The following is an 18421-nucleotide window of genomic DNA, read 5'->3' as shown; positions in this document are numbered from 1 at the left end:
TGACTAACCAACAACAACAACAACACATTTTGTTTTTTCTTCAACATGAATTATTGCCGTATTATTTCTTGACATTTATGTGAGGACGCCGACACAATCTGGTAATAACAAGGCCGTCGTCGATGGTCCGGCCGGTCCGGCCTTGGCCTGACCAATATTTTGGCCAAAAATGAGTAAAAAAAAAAACACAAGAAAACAAAAAAAAAAAAAAAAAAAAAAAAAAAAAACGCATCGCTGATAAGCAATTTGACCCTTAACTGCAATACGCGGTAACATACAAACATGACGCGAAGAAACAAACTGGACACCCCCAGTCACTCAGTCAGTTTTAAGTTTATTTATACTCGCGCCGGACCGCCGCGCCGGAATAACCATATGTCCGAGATTATAGCATCCTTGCCGGTCCACTATGGTAGTCTCATCGGGGACGTCTTTGTCAAGCTGAATCTTCCTGGTAGCCCATTCTTCGTTCGTTGGTGGTAGAGGAGACGACACTACTGTCAAGGCATCATATTCCTGACTGACGATAACAAAAACGGCTCTCATTAGCGCCAACCCTCCAGAGTGAGTCACGACAGGTTAACCAATCACCTCTGGTACTTAAGATGACTTGACCTTGACCTGCCGTGTGCCTTCTCCGCGACGTGCACGCCTCTGGAGGGATTTGGAGAAGAACTGGACACTGTTAATTGACCAGGTATATATGTAGGGGGACATCGACGTGGCTTCGGACAGTTCACCGTATATATTATGAATATCTTAAACTAGTATGCATGAATTCTCCGAGAACTTGATAACATTTTATTGATTGTACACGGTAACCATTCAAAAGTCATATTTTTATCACATATCCGTGCCGTTTTTGCGACTCCGTGAAATGGAATTGCACGGCCGTGCATGTATTTTGACGTCATTTGCGTTATACACAATAAATGTTAGCGTTTTTCTATGGGCGTCAATGAAAAATGGTTCTTTTTCACTTCAAAAGGTACTTATTTTTGGTATGTAATAAACAGAATATTAAATTCGTGTAAGTTCATTACTGAATTTATTGAACTCGATGAATAAAATATTATACTCGACAGAGGTCCGCATAATATATTTTCATTCAACTTCTGAAATAAATTCAGAAAAAAACAAGGGCATGTTCCGGCCTTAGTACTTTGAAGAAATCGATCTTGCCATGGCCAGTGTTACAACCGGGATATCGCGTACTTCAAAACGTGGAGGATTTATTTATTAAGGACGCACAACCTTTGAAGACCGAGTGAGCTAGAAAACTTGGTTTTGTTTGTGATTTCTATGGCAACGATATTTACCGAGACATCTTAGAAATGCAGCTTCAGCTGCTACGTTCACATTTGACAAATCAGAAAATAGTACTGTTACTCTACCTGACGCTTTGAAATTTGTGTCAAAACAGTCGGTGCTAGAACGAGCACTGTTCTCTGTTATAGATTTTGTTAGTAATGCCTGCTACTATAATGCTACCAGTGAAAGGACATTCTCGGCGCTCAGAAGAATAAAAACATACCTGAGATCGACAATGTCTGAAGTACGCTTAGGCGCTCAGAAGAATAAAAACATACCTGAGATCGACAATGTCTGAAGTACGCTTAAACAAACTAATGGTGACTCTTTATGTACTATTCTTCCATCATGGCATCGATTGTTAATTGTGTGATTTATGTTAAACAATAATCCACGCATTGTAATATTCCTTGCATTTGTTTTACAATAATTATCAGATAAAAATGTATTTAAAGAATTATAACAACATCAGTTATTGTTTATGTTTCATTTGCCAAATATCAATAATATTTATTCATCTTTTATGTACACCTGCCCGTCCGTTATGCAAAACTTAAATTTCACCACTTAAATCTGTAAAAAATGGCTGACATTTTACTATAAAGTGTACTAGCGACAGGTTGTAAACTGTGCCAAATATACGGTAAAACGCCCCTGAGAGCATCCTAGAATACAAAATTTTCCGGGGGAGCATGCCCCCGTACCCCCCTAGATTCTGCCTAAAACATACCAAATTGGCCGCACCAATCACAAAATCGTGACGACGGGCCTGAATAACTGATACTGATACATGAAGCGACGTACAACAGACACTTCACCATCCCATTGACTTAGCAATAGCACTAGCAGTCCAGACACTTCACCCTTCTTTTTACTGTTTAATAAAATTTGATCATTGAGACTCTTACGCCCCCATTGGTTTTGTGTTTTAGGCACAATATGAAAGTAGGCAAAGCCTATAACGGGAAATTAGATAAAACATTATTTTATTTTTCGTTCAGTATTTCATGTACTTTTGACCTAAAATGTGTTTAACATTGTTATTTATGCAATAAAATATCAACATACTAAAAAAAAATTATAATGTTATATTAATTTGAAAAAGGCAAAGCCTCAAAGCGAGCTCGATGTACTTTTAACGTGAAATAGTATGAAATAATCGCTCATTTTTATTTCAAATGCAGTGACGAGTGCGTGTGATGTTACACGTACTGCAGTCTTTCCGAAAGACCGTCGGATCGTCGGCCCTGACCGGTAAAAAATCAGAAGGTCCGATAAAAATATGTGTATTGACGGCCCAACGGTCGGGTAAAAAATTAAGGTTTTATAAAAACCTTACATTCAACATTTTGCAAAGGCCGATAATTTACCTAAATTCAAAACATATCAAAATGTTGTCATTACACAATATAAGCTCGTGCAATGCTTGTCAACTGTTATGATATCCATTCTCATAATGCAAACTTTTATGTAACAACGTAAGATAAAAACATCCGACAACTAGTACAATTAAAAGTCAATAAGCGGCCGCGTAAATTACATAAGCGGCCCAGATGTGAAAGGTCACCCGCTATTAGTTTGTTTACACAGAAAAAAGTGTCAGAGTATTAATTGGAACAATTTACGTCTTTAATCCACAGACTTAGAGTAATGCTAAATTACACGTGTGCTCAACTGGTGTTTAGCAGCGAATTTGAGATATGAAAGATCGTCCAAGATGTTGACAAAAATTAAACTATACTGTGAAGGTGCCAAAATCATTGAACAATTAATCTGTCAACTTCACTAAATTACCGATATATATATAATTCTGTTTACATATGCCAGACTTACCCTCTCATTTTGCCAGTATATAGTCTGTATGGAATTAAAGTTTAAATAGCAAAATCCATTGAATACATGTATAACAATATTTGTGTTTACATTTTGATTGTGGTGAAAAAAGATAACTTCACTTCGTTGATAATATAATTTTCTTTTTGTACACAAAATTTTTTGACTGCTGACACTTATCAAGTGACTCAAAATGCTATACTTATCATGTTTTTTTCGGTCCAGTAAAATCATGTTTGGTCCAGGAAAATTTTCAGTTTACAGGACCTACTGTCCAGTAAAACTCAGAAAACTTTCGCATAGACTGGTACTGTGTTAAATATGGCTCCGCTCCTGTTGTTAAATGAATAACGAGTTTTGAAAACGTTGATAAAACTTTGTTTATTTTATTTCACTCTATAATTTTTCAAGCGTAATAAAGATTATTAAAAGTGAAATAAATGTAAAACTTAAAACGTTTGCGACATTAAAATAGCGTACTTAATTTGTTTGTTTTGCACGTGCTGTTTGGCGCTACATTGTGACGTCACGTAAACAATACTTTAAATGTCTGTACAGCGTTAACGACTGAATAAAAGATATTGGTGTTCGATTCATTTTCTTAGTTAGACCATTTTCTTTCATTCTAGATAGTTTTCACAACAAAATTCGACAAAAAATTGTTTTAATTTATCAGATTTTTCAAACAAAATGGCGCCTTCAATTTTCATTTTACATTTCCGTTCGATATTTTATCGACAGCTTCCGTTATTCTGGTTTCCTGTCCAATTATGGTTCCCATAGACGTGCGCGGGTGACCAGTCTACACATCCGTTTTCAGTCAGAATTCCTCAGTTTTTATCGTTATCTTTAAATTCGAAAGGTTGCGATGTGTCCAATTCGGTACTTCGAACGAAAGTTTTCAAAACCATCAGTTAGCAGGTACTCGCGTTACCGTAAAGCTCGCTTTGCGAGCAGGCCCTTTGGGCCAGCTCTTCGAGCTCGCTATTATATAAACAGCGGCGATATCAAATGTTTGTTCATGTCTTTTTGCCTTGTAAACCCTAAAAAGGGAAATTTCTCTGGGATAACGGTTCTCCAAGGAGTTTTAAATTTTGTAGAATGTGGCTAGGTTTGTTTTGGGGGAAGTGTCTCGAAGATTTCTTTGCAGATTTTATAAGCATTTTCAGTAATTTTCAACAATAGTGCTGTGGGCAACGTCCCTGAGACAAAGACTGGTTTATATATACACAGCTGCGATATAAAATATTAGATCATTTATTTGCTTTATTAAGGGAATTTTTCTCTGGAAGAGGGTTTTCTGAGGGGGGGGGGGGGGGGCGTTTTATTTTATAAAATGGGGCTTGTTTGTTTTGAGGGAAGTGTATAAATGATTTTTATTGACAATTATATGTGTTTGCTGTGGGCAACGCCTCGGGGTCAAAGACTGGATTATATATATATGGCGACATTACGTTTACATGTACAATAATTTTCTTTGCATTGTAAAAGGAAGTAAAGTTTTCTAGATGTTTTTGATATAAGGCCGTCCTTAAAAAATGTTTGTTTGCAGTAACCCGACCCAGAATTTTCAAGGTGGGTAGGTAGGTTGATTTTTTTTTTTATTGAACTGTACTCCCAAATAAACATGGAATTTCAAAATGCTGGACAATATATGCTTTGATAATCTGGTAACAATTAATAAATTGATAACTGAATTCTAATTTAATAAGAACTACATTTTATTTCTTCTATTAACCTTTAAAAGAACGAGAACAAAGCACAAGGCATAATTTTCTGATTCAAAAAATTTTTTTTCATGGTCTGGATAAAAAAAAAATTTTTTTGAATCAGAAAATTATTTTATCCAGACCATGAAAAAAAATTTGAGTAGGGGCAAATTTTGTGAGTCAGTCGCGTTGCTGCAAACAAACATTTTTTTAAGAATGGCCTAAAGATACACATTGAAAATATTAATTGTTTTAATGTTTTTACATTAAATCTGTGAAATATTATATATGGAACCTTATTCATTAACAGTTTGATATATTCTTTACTGAATGAACTGAATTGGATTATCATTTTTGCATTCATTTGGTTGAAAATTATATATGAAAATACATTGTAAAATATATTAAAAATCAGATGTGCTCTTTACGAAATGAACTGAATTTGGAACTTATTATATTATTATTATCATCATCATTATTATTGTTATTATTATTGTTATTATTATTATTATTATTATTATTATTATTATTATTATTATTATTATTATTAATAGCAAATCTGTGACTTGGAAGTGATTCTGCAGAAATAATATTGAAATAGAAAGTTTATTAAAAATGAAGAAACAGTTTTAGGTTAGTATCTTAGTTGAAACATTTATAATTCCAGATCTAGTTTGAGGAATGGATTCTTTGAAATGGCAGCCGGGGCAGGTGCTGAAGATGGAGAAATTAGAGAGGTGTTTACTGGGATCAGATGAGATTCAAGTACCTGAGTGTCTGTTAGAACAAGTAAATATAATTTCCGAAATCATGTCTGCTGGAACAAATAAATGTTATCCTTAGAATAAAGAATCAGCTGTAATGGTATTGAAAAAAAGAAAGAAATTTCTGATTTACACAATAATAAATCATCTACTTCATCCTTTAGATTTGCTAACTAATTTGATAAGGTTTTTATACAAAGTGAGATGTTTGTAAAATATTTGTAGTAATAATGAATACAGAATAAAACTGGTAAGGTAATCAAAGAGTAATATGTATAGCAGATATAAATAAATAATTCCTAAAAAATAAAATTTGATAAAAAAAATCAACAATTGTAATTTGATCATCTGCTAGGTGTATAAGTAAAATTAACTATACAGTTAAGTATTTAAGGAGAATTCTTGCCTCTGGTCAAATTTTTTTTACTTATGTTGGTAGTATCAACAACTGTCTTTCTATTTCAGAAACATATATTTCACAGTGTAATGAGTCAGGAAACATGGAACAAAGTCCTTACTGAATCTCAGAGACAACATCTCATGGTAGGTTGGCAGCATTTTAGTATTTATTTATGCTTGATTATCATGCAGGTTCTTAGAAATGAAGTTAATCAAATCTCATTAAGGTCCGCCTTCTGAAACTTGCCTGTTTTCCATATGAGGAAACATGGTTGTGAACTTAGAAGGACTTGAATTTCACAATACATGTGTTGAGAATAAGACAATTTAACCACTTAACCACCTCTTGAGACATCTTAATCATTATGACACAGCCTAAAAGCAATGTTTTAATTATCCCCCGCCGAAAAATTTCGGCGGAGGATACAGAAATAGTCTCCGTCCGTCCGACCTTCCGTCTGTCCGTCCGTCCGTCCTTCCGTCCGACATTTTTGTCCGGAGCATAATTATCTCTAAAAGTATTTGAGTTATCAACTTGAAACTTCATAGGTGGATAGATCTCATTGAGGAGGTGTGCAGTGCACAAGAATGATAACTCTACCTTGCATGATTTTTGAGTTATTGCCCTTTGTTATTTTTCAAAATTGATTTTTGTCCAGAGCATAACTCCAAAAGCCTATGAGATATTAACATGAAACTTCATAGGTGCATAGATCTCACTCAGGAGGTGTGCAGTGCACAAGAATGATTACTCTACCTTTCATAATTTTTGAGTTATTGCCCTTTGTTATTTTTCATACCTAATTTTTCACCTGAGTGGAGCATAACTCAAAAAGTGTTTGAGATATCAACATGAAATGTCATAGGTGGATAGATCTTATTGAGAAGGAATGTTGTGCACAAGAATGATAACTCTTCCCTATACAATTTTTGAGTTATTGCCCTTTTTCTTCATGCTATTTTGTCCAGAGCTTATCTCAAAAAGTATTTGAGGTATCAACTTGAAACTTCAAAGGTGGATGGATCTCATTGAGGAGGAGTGCAGTGCTTAAGAATGATAACTCTACCCTGCATCATTTTTAAGTTATTGCCCTTTGTTATTTTTCAAAAATTAATTTTTGTCCAGAGCATAACTCAAAAAGCTTTTGAGAAATCAACATGAACTTTCAAAGGTGCATAGATCTCATTCAGGAGGTGTGCAGTGCACAAGAATGATAACTCTACCTTTTATAATTTTTGAGTTATTGCCCTTTGTTCTTTTTCATACTTAATTTTTCTATTCAATTTTTTTCTCAAAAAGTATTTGAGGTATCAACTTGAAACTTAATAGGTGGATAGATTTTACTGAGGAGGGATGCAGCACACAAGAATGATAACCTACCCTGCATTATTTTTCAGTAATTGCCCTTTGTTATTTTCAGCCATCAGTATTCACATAGGTTTCAAATCTGTAATCACTATAGCCATCAGTTTTCATTACCAAAAGACCTCTTAAAATGGAATTATTCCCCTCTACTACATATACATTCTTCCAATGAGCAAACACATTCGGCGGGGGATGGCCATGTTGACATGGCTCTTGTTGATCTTATTGTAATTGTTTTTACTCTTTTTTTATCTTTTCTTAAACTTAATAATATACATGTATTCACACCCAGAGGTGCTAATGTGTTTCTATTTATTGTACCTAGGTGAATAAGGTGATAAAGGTACTGCTTCTGTTTGGATTGGATTATTTCTCAATGAAGTGGTCAACCTTCTTTAAAGTTTGTTACAATTTACAAAACTCTACTCTGTACTCTTTTAAAGTTTAATATATAATTCAATATAGTTTTTTGCACCACTTTACATTAGAAAGTCTTGTCTTTTGATTTCAGACATTTTTACCAAAATTTCCAGAGAAAGAAAATGAGGAAAGGAGGGATACCCTAAGGTAATTACAGCTAAATTATATCAAGTCTTACTATTGTAAAATCAGATGTTTTTGCAAGGTCAAAATTTTGCAGAATGAACATTTGGGATTGATAAGCAAGGCTATATATTTGGTAGTTATTACATCATTTGTTAACCAGGTTTTCCGAAGGAAAAAACTGGTTATTAGATTGAGGTATGTCGGCGGGCGGATGGGCGGGCGGGCGGGCGTAAACAATTTCTTCTGTGCGCAACTCCTCCTACATATCTCAATCGATTTTGACCAAACTTTCACAGAAGCTTTGTCATCAAGTGCCCTGGCGCATATTGTCGGGGTTTTGCCATTGGATAATATTTGACCTAATTATGGCCCTTTGTTGTTTTTTCTTATATAGAATATATAGTGAACAATTTCTTCTGTGCGCAACTCCTCCTACATTTATCAACAGATTTTGACCAAACTTTTACAGAAGCTTTGTTATCAAGTGCCCTGGCACATATTGTCGGGGTTTTGCGATTGGATAATATTTGACCTAATTATGGCCCTTTGTTTTTTTTATATAGAATATATAGTGAACAATTTCTTCTGTGCGCGATTCCTCTTACATTTTTCAACGGATTTTGACCAAACTTTCTCAGAAGCTTTGTTATCAAGTGCCCTGGCACATATTATCGGGGTTTTGTGATTGGATAATATTTGACGTAATTATGACCCTTTGTTTTTTTTTCCTTATATAGAATATATAGTGAACAATTTCTACAGTGCGCAACTTCTCCTACATTTCTCAACAGATTTTGACCAAACTTTCACAGAAGCTTTGTTATCAAGTGCCCTTGCGCATATTGTCGGGGTTTTGTGATTTGATAATATTTGACCTAATTATGCCCCTTTGTTTTTTTTTCCTCAATATATAATGATCAAATTCTTCTGTGCTGAACTAGTCCTACATTTCTCAACAGATTTTGTTCAAACTTTCACAGAAGCCATATCATCAAGTGCCCTGGCGCATATTGTAGAGGTTTTGTGATTGGATAATTTTTGACCTAATTACGGCCCTTTGTTTTTTTTTCCTTATACAGAATATATTTTTTCCTTATACAGAATATATAGTGAACACTTCTTCTGTGGCAATTCCTCCTACATTATTCATGTTTTACATTGCACATAGTTACATTGTTTATTGCTTGTATTTGTAATTCAAATACAACATATTTATCTACAATGGAGATAATTGAAAACCTGGTTTCGTGGCATTGCCATGTTTCTTGTTAAATTGATATGATGGTTAGATAATCATACATAGCAAACATTTATATTTCAGTATAACTTTAATTTGGGACATAAGCGAAATGTAATCCTTTGCAAAAGATTTTAGTTTATAGCATTGTAGTTGTGAAAGGATAGAAAAAATATTTTTTCTGTGTAATAATTTGAATATAGGTTATTAAATTTACGTGAAATATTTTTAAAATAAGAAAGAAACCATATTACCAGTAGTTATAGAAAGATTATCAGAAATGAGCATAGGCTTGTATAATTTGTATTTACTTTAGATTTCATGTTTATATTTAATTACAAAGGATATTAAATGTTAATAGTATTGTTATTAAATAAGTATCTACAATACTTTAATTTATACATGTGTTATATAATGTACAATGAGTAAAAAGTCTACATAGCAATATTATCAAATTTATACAGCATCCTCTGATGTCATCATTATTTTTTCAGGAAACTTTTTAATGGAGACAACTTTAAATTTGGTAACCCATTACAAAAGTTCCAGTATCATCTTAAAGGTAAGTAAATCAAATCATGAACATCTCAGAATGATTTTCATAACCTATCAAGCTGACAACAACAACAAAAAAAGACAGAATTAATGTATTGTATTATTACCTAGTGTAATTATTAAATAGAATGATTTTGGGTCATCAGTAGCCATAATGGTCACTGATTTGATTCTCTGCTGACACCTGAGCAGTTAAATACTGCCAGGGACTTTGGACTCTTTCATGTGAAGAAGTTGTTCAGATAGCTCAACGAAGATTGATGGTTCTACTCAGATTCAGTTAAGTAACATAGTTATTCAGCAGGCTTACTGCCTTACCATGCCTGAAATATTTCACTGAGGGGTTATTTCACTTGTTAAAGTGGAAGTGCTCATATGACTGTTGTAATGCTTGTACAGTATGAAGCTGAATCATAACATAAAAATATAATTTAACTATTGATAAATAAGTTTAGATAAATGTTTAAACATACTTGGTAAGGTATTTCATTTCTTACATATAAAACATGTATTAAGGACTTCACCTGCTTTGAATTTTGTCAGTTATTTAAATGAGGTGTTTATAAAGATACACAGAAAAATCACACAAAAATTCAGCATGCCGCAGTCGGGACTTAAACCATGAGTCCCTAGATTGCAAATCCTTTATGCTAACCACTAGACCACATATGCCATGAAAAACAAAATACATGTACAACAATTTTAGATAATCTATGCTGTATAGTCATTGAATATGATTCTGATTCTATTTTAGATAGGGAAAATCCAATCAGTCAGTGGATATGATACTACACCCAGTTATAACTGAGCATGCGTTAATCATATTCACCTATTGAATATATTTTACTCATGCACAGTGAATTGTCTTTGCTGAATGGTTTTTGAATATAAGTCTGATTCTATTTTTAGAATTGGGAAAATCCAATTTAGCCAGTGAATATGATACTACACTCATTGAATGTGATTTTATGATCTGTTCTGTTAATTACTGTTTGAACCTGTGAGATTGCAGCTATTTTAGTTAATAAAATAAAATACGATATGTTTATACTTCAGATGGAAGCTATTCCCCAGATATTGCTAAGTACACTAGTATGATTAGGAGGATGAAGCATCAGGAGTATAGGAACAAACAGAAAAGATATTATCACAATCTGCTTAAAGAAATATTGCTTTCTAGACAGGTTCTTAATTTGTTTATGATCTCAGATTCAATGTTGATTGATAGATCCCTACTCTGACCTTTTATTGGAATGACAATAAATTTAACCACAAACATTGACATGCACTCTTTTGATGATAAAGAGGCTGTGGTGAAATTCTTATTTTATCCACTAATCTGATAATAAGAATTAGACAGGTTAGGGATCTATGCTAATAATATTGTTATAAGAAAATTGTGATCTTGAATCAGTCAGTAGTGTATATTACATTTTAGTTGTAACTGACAAAGAAAAGTAAGTTCTGGGGGCAGATTTGACTTTGGTAAGATCTTTACCATTGTTTCCTTACACCACTAATAAGTACAGTAAGCATTGCATATATGTGTAAACACAGGTTCATATGACAATTGTGTGAACAGTTACATGATTTATATTTCAGTCAAAAAGTAGATAACTAAGTAAGAATCATCATAAACATACAAAATATATAATAGTTAACAAATTTGTCACTGCTGTTAACATCTCAGCTAAAGATAAATCTCTGAGACTTGGGTGATACTTTTGTTTGATACATGTACCTTGGCTGAACATCCTCTTTGATCGAATATGTTGAACCAATTATTATAAGATTTAATATGTTTGTAAAGATTTTCTCTGAATGTTGGTGTAAAGGTGTTAAGTGCTGAAATGATGTATGTAGGGGCACCTGGAATCTTCTTCCACCAGTTAGGAAAGCTGTAAACTCTTCTTATGGTCGTTCCTGAGTAGATGTTACAACAACACATCAAAATAAAAACTCCGAGGAAATATTAAACATTTGATATACATCTAAATGTAAAAAACTCAAAGAATTAAAGATCCTGTAACACATTTTTTTATTGTTTTATATCATAAATATGATGCTCAAATTAAGATTGGTCAATTTTGTAAGTTCCAAAAAGCATTATTCATAAAGATATTACCAAATTTAACATTTCATATAAATAAAGGGAGGTAATAATAAATTATTTTCTGTTAAAGTCTAAGTAAGAAATTAATGCATATATTTTAATGATTACATATGATATGTACAAATATTTGCAGTACATATTTTACATATTCTTCGATGTTCGGAAATTGTTTTAAAAGGACAATTGAATAAAATTTCACTTAAGTGTGGTATACAACCTCAATTACAACATACAGGATCTTTAAACATTTGATATTAACAGTGTATAAAATGTTTACAGAGAGTGTTTGATCAGCTAGCAGAGCTACCACCGGATGAACCAATCAAGTTTGAGTATGAGCCTCCAAAACAAGTCAAAGAAAATCCAATTAAGCAGAGGGTACAGAGGAAATACAAAAGGTCACTTTAACATTTGAAATATGTATTTGTATTTTTTTTTACACTTGATGGGGCTATTAAGGGAAAATTTCCTGAGTGTATGATAATTTTTACACAGTAATTATGTAGGGTTTTAACATTTACATGTGTTTTGCTTGCATAACAAAAAATCCAAGATACAAAGTTCTGTTTACAAAGTAGTGTTTGTAACAGATCATTTATAATGCTTCTTAAAAATTCAGTTTTATTAATAAAGGACTTTTATGCTATGCAAGTTTCAAAACTCAACATTTTAATGAAATTTGTTCATATTTAAAGCTTATGATGGAAAAATTTGTAAAACAAGCATGCAGAATTTTCTCATTTCATCTTCATTTTGCATAAGCTTAAGTTGTTATAAACACTTTTTTAAAGCCATGGCAAGAGTAAATGTTTTCCTGAGATTATTTATGATTTATTTGAATAATTGTCTATTTTTGTTTAGGTACTTGGAAGAAGTGAGGAAGGAATCTGGAGCAGGTGATATATCTTCAGATGATGATGATGGAAGTAAGTAATGTATTGTCCTGTATTAAATATAGAACTGTCAACTGTCCATTTCAAAGAGTTCAAGGTCAAGTTATAAAGAATATGCATGTGTCAACTTACATGTATGGTATTGCATAGTAAAAAATGCAGAATGATATTGTATGGTTCATTACTGGTAACTTGAGCATGCATTTATTAATGTTAGATCTGAGTATCAACAGGTATGTGCTCTATGGATGTAAATTATGAACCGATTATCATTACTCTTTAATTGGTTACTGTTGATAGCAGTTGTGACTCTGGAAAATATTATGTTTACATATTGTAAATGTATGTTTGAAGCTATGAAGTGGGAGGGGAGTATAAATTTGTTTTTTGTTGCCATGCATGGTTGGTGAAATTTTTTCAGTAGATATTTATAAAAAAAAAAAAAAAAATTTCTATTCTTATCATTGTTTATTGTATATTCCTATTGGTTTGTTTTGAATGATCAATCAATTATATAAATGTGAAAAATGAAAGAAAAAGTACCATGATAATGTCTAAGCGAGAGTGCATTTGACCAAAATAGTTGAGCTTTTCCAAAAGCTTAACAGAGATGTAATAATGTAAAATGAAAAGGAAACTGAGTGGAAAACTAACATTTTAGAGATAGTTATTAATTCATGTTATCTAATATCAGGTCCAGTGGACAGAAGTAAACAACAGTTGTTCAAGTCCCTGAACCCAGTTCCCTCCCCAGAACCAGTGACACCTAGCGTTCATTCTACATACGCAGCTAAACTAGAATATGTAAATGGTGATTTAGGTAATATTCATATAACAAGCTATGATATATTAAAGATATATTATGCTCAAATTTGATATAAGAAAATATTGATAATTACTACACAGTCTCTTTGTAAATATAAAATAAACCTGTTTTGACTTCACACAAAGTTGATATGTAATGTTTAAAATTCTGTTACAATATGAATAGTGTCAATAAAAAACTGGCATTTTTTTAAAGAGAAGAACTTTTCTTGACATGTAATAGGGAACCCAGCTTTCCATAATTTATTCATTGTTTTTTTCAAATTAGACATATTCAGTAAGAATTTCATAGATTTCAATAAATTCCTGTGATTAGAATATTTTACTAAAGGATGAGCATAGTAAATATATCTTTAATAAAAATAATGTAATAAAAATCCATTCTTATATTATTATGTAATTGATGAATTGATAATCTATGTGTACATATTTGAGGCAATGAAAAGTGTTAAAAATATGATACATATAGACATGTATTACAAATTATTTCTCTTATGTATTTAATGTGTTGAAAATATTTTGTTATTTTACACTTTACATAGTAAACTAAAGTTTCATGCCTAGAAAAATGGGTCGTATAAATGTATGAATTATAGTGTTAATTATGTCTCCCAAAATTTTTGGGAGACATATTGTTTTAGCCGTCTGTCCGTCCGTCTGTCCGAGCAAACATTTTGGGTTTAGGGGCTATAAAACAGTAAAGAGAACAATAGGTTCATTCCGTGATCAAAGGGTTTATGGGCTAGTAGCCCTTAAGAAAACAAAGAAAATAACAAAGAAAATAGCCCCTAAACCCAAAATGTTGGAACGTCCGTCCGCCCGGTTGTCCGTCCGCACTACCGAATAGGGATAGGGGGCCATCTAACTGTAAACAGAACAAAAGAGAACAATAGAGTTCATTCCGTAACAATAGAGTAAGGGGCCATTGGCCCTCTATTAAACAATAGAAAATAACAAAAGAAATGGCCCCTTATTCCATTTCGGCCGGTTGTCCGTCCGTTCGCATTGAGCTTGTCCGCCCTTCACAGGTCAAACTACTGGTGGGATTTCAACCAAACTTTACAGGAGTGATCAGTACCATCCCTAGTTGTGCACATCACCGGCATGTTCCGCTTCGCTGCACAAAATGGCTGTCTGAGCTAAAAAATAGAAAAATCTTGTCCGCCCTTCACAGCTTAACTACTGGTGGGATTTCAACCAAACTTTACAGGAGTGATCAGTACCATCCCTAGTTGTGCACATCACCCGCATGTTCCGCTTCGCTGCACAAAATGGCCACCAGAGCTAAAAATAGAAAAATCTTGTCCGCCCTTCACAGGTCAAACTACTGGTGGGATTTCAACCAAACTTTACAGGAGTGATCAGTACCATCCCTAGTTGTGCACATCACCCGCACGTTCCGCTTCGCTGCACAAAATGGCCGCCAGAGCTAAAAATAGAAAAATCTTGTCCGCCCTTCACAGGTCAAACTACTGGTGGGATTTCAACCAAACTTTACAGGAGTGATCAGTACCATCCCTAGTTGTGCACATCACCGGCATGTTCCGCTTCGCTGCACAAAATGGCCGCCAGAGCTAAAAATAGAAAAATCTTGTCCGCCCTTCACAGGTCAAACTACTGGTGGGATTTCAACCAAACTTTACAGGAGTGATCAGTACCATCCCTAGTTGTGCACATCACCGGCATGTTCCGCTTCGCTGCACAAAATGGCCACCAGAGCTAAAAATAGAAAAATCTTGTCTGCCCTTCATAGGTCAAATTATTGGTGGGATTTCAACCAAACTTTACAGGAGTGATCAGTACCATCCCTAGTTGTGCACATATAAGACACGTTTCGCTTCGCTGCACAAAATGGCCGCCAGAGCTAAAAGTAGAAAAATCTTGTCCGCCCTTTACAGCTTAAACTACTGGTGGGATTTCAACCAAACTTTACAGGAGTGGTCAGTACCATAATTAGTTGTGCACATCAACGGCATGTTCCTCTTAGCTGCACAAAATGGCTGCCAGAGCTAAAAATAGAAAAATCTTGTCCGCCCTTCACAGCTTAAACTACTAGTGGGATTTCAACCAAACTTTACAGGAGTGATCAGTACCATTCCTTGTTGTGCACATCACTGGCATGTTCCGCTTTGCTGCACAAAATGGCCGTCTGAGCTAAAAAATAGAAAAATCTTGTCCGCCCTTCACAGCTTAACTACTGGTGGGATTTCAACCAAACTTTACAGGTGTGATCAGTACCATCCCTAGTTGTGCACATCACCGGCTTGTTCCACTTCGCTGCACAAAATGGCCACCAGAGCTAAAAATAGAAAAATCTTGTCTGCCCTTCATAGGTCAAATTATTGGTGGGATTTCAACAAAACTTTACAGGAGTGATCAGTGCCATTCCTTGTTGTGCATGTCACCTGAATGTTCTGCTTTGCTGCACAAAATGGCTGTCAGAGCTATAAATAGAACAATCTTGTTTGGCTTTCACAGGTCAAGCCAGTGGTGGGATTTCAATGAAACTTCACATGAGTGACCATACATAGTTTTTTGAGACATGTTTTTGTGACAAAAACCCTTCTAGTTAAAAGATTACAATTAAATTTTTCGCTTATTCTGTTTAGTTCTATTTACTGACCGCCAGTGCCTGAGTGTATAAGACATAGTTGTTTTAATTATTTTTCTCATCACAACATTCAGACACACCAGCTGCCACATTAAAAAGACCACGCCCTATATCTCCAGCAGAAATAACTGAGGACACCTACAGGGAAATGTTGGTCAAACACAGGAGAAGACAACTCTATGATGATTATGATGAAGAGGTAACCTCCCTTTTCATATTTCTTAATAATTGCAGATGAAATATGTTACCCTATGCTAATAAGTGTTGAGAATAACCTGTCTTGTTTAATCTCTTTCTTATAATATAAATACTTCATGATTTGGTTAATCATGTCTGCAAATGTAATTGGTAAATACACAAATACATACTTATATAGTAAATGAAGTAAATTGTTTATTATTTGTGACATTTACATAATCAATTACACAAATAACAATCATATATAAATTTTAAAGTAGCCAACTGAAATGGTTAATCTCCACAGTTTTGATTTTAGATGTAAGTACAAAAGGTAAAAATATCTACACTATTTTAGAGTTGAAGGATTCATAAAAAAGGTATAACAAATATAATAAGAGTTGAATGTTATTTTTATAGGAGCATCCTGAATACAACACACAGAATATAAGCTTACAGGACGTGATGGCCAGATGTCAGGCGAGTAGAAAAGGTGGCATAGAACCAGATGATGGTATGCTATTGTTACATTATCTCATTGTGTCACAAAGCAATATTTCATGTCATTAATGTATAGTATAGTTGATTATGTAGTTATTAGAGATACCTTGTTTGAGTTTTGATGACTTTTAATCATTTACCACTCAATGTTTTTGTTAGAAATGTAATAAAGATCTCTGAATTATTTCATGTTAGTTACCTGGCTAGCTTGTGGAAAGTTTGTGGTTCTACTGAAATGCAGGCTTATATCTACATATATAAATGGAGTAATTGTTATCTGGGATATTCTTTCATTGGGTTCAGCTTGAAAATTACCATAATACAAATAAAACTTCCTACCTTGTAAGAAAAGAACACAAACAATTGCTGGATTATCTTAACTTGCATAGTTAATATATTGAAATAATACTTTCTGTTAGTTTTCTTTGTTTTATATGTTCAAAATGTCTATTGTCATCATCTTTTTAAGGGAACATTTATTTCTCAGACTATTCCTCTGAAAAGAAGTTAGTGAAAAGTTTGAAAGCACTTAATTCTAAGTTAAACTGTACTACATATAATGGGTATTTATTGGCCGGGTTGCACAGGTACAAACCTGGGTTATACTATTGTGAATGTTTGGCTTTAGAATGTTTTTTATTTTCCTACCGTAGATGGTACATTTTCTACTGCTAAAATATTAAACAAAAATCTTTAAGAACTTGACAAATTAAACAGTCTGTTATGGTAAATGGATTTTTCTTTTTTCCAAGATGAGCTAGAGTTTTCATCAATGTCACCAGCAAAGGGGAAAATAAAAAAGGAAAAGCCAGAAAAGCGTGTACGTAAGAAAACGGCAAAGAAAATACGTGACATGGATTTCTCTGCTGCGTCATCGGCTGGGGGCATGGGAGATGAAGATGATGATGAAAGTAGAACGAATGTCAGTATTGATATAACAGAAGATGATACCAGCACTGTAGACCAGTTTCCTATACAGTAAGTTTGTGTAATGTTAATATTCTTATATCGGGGATACGATAAATAGGTCAAAAACCAGCACAATTTTAAATATATTGGTAATAAGCATTCTTGTAAAGTTTTCATGAGCTGCATGTATTGTGTTTAGTCTGTCCTAGAAGTTTGTGTTATTATACTGAGATTTTTTATTAGTAACAATTATTTTGCTAGAAAAACTGAAACATCTTTGATTATATTGAGTAAAGAAATTTTGTCATATATGGAATAAAATAGTAGTCAGTCGCTTACATTGAAATTTTAGTTATTTATTTTAACAGGGATTGTTAATTATGCTGGGTATGCCTCATACATAAATGTACAGTTTTTCTGTACATTATTACGACGAAAAGTTTTGTTCTCTTTGTATATTTGAACTGTGACTTCAAAGTCTTTTTTCACTGAAATATTATAGATTTGAATACAGCACTGTTAGAATATGGTAATAAAGTAATTGAAGTTCAATAAAGTACCAAAGTTTGCTTTGAATCATCAGTTTTATGTACGTATTTTTGTCAGGTCCAGTAAAACAAAAGATGAGTTGAGTCAATGTGCATGTTTCTTCAGCTTATTGAAAAGTATCAT

General features: G+C 33.5%; 1 protein-coding gene across 1 annotated transcript; it reads left to right on the top strand.

Moving 5' to 3' along the window:
• Positions 1-8: 8 nt before the first annotated feature.
• Positions 9-17818, top strand: LOC132747900 (nuclear factor related to kappa-B-binding protein-like; the record flags this gene model as incomplete). Its single annotated transcript, XM_060737429.1, has 12 exons — positions 9-101; positions 5521-5642; positions 6083-6160; positions 7894-7949; positions 9660-9727; positions 10777-10904; positions 12113-12231; positions 12695-12759; positions 13421-13546; positions 16237-16361; positions 16760-16853; positions 17593-17818. Coding segments are annotated over exons 2-12 (1193 nt in total), but the record flags the coding sequence as incomplete, so codon positions are not given.
• Between the last annotated feature and the right edge of the window lie 603 nt (positions 17819-18421).

Source organism: Ruditapes philippinarum, unplaced genomic scaffold (genome assembly GCF_026571515.1).
Source record: "Ruditapes philippinarum isolate M1 unplaced genomic scaffold, ASM2657151v2 ctg8160_1_1_1_1, whole genome shotgun sequence".
NCBI classification, from domain to species: domain Eukaryota; kingdom Metazoa; phylum Mollusca; class Bivalvia; order Venerida; family Veneridae; genus Ruditapes; species Ruditapes philippinarum.
The sequence above is the reverse complement of the archived record's forward strand: the minus strand, read 5'-3'. Positions and strand labels throughout refer to the sequence as shown.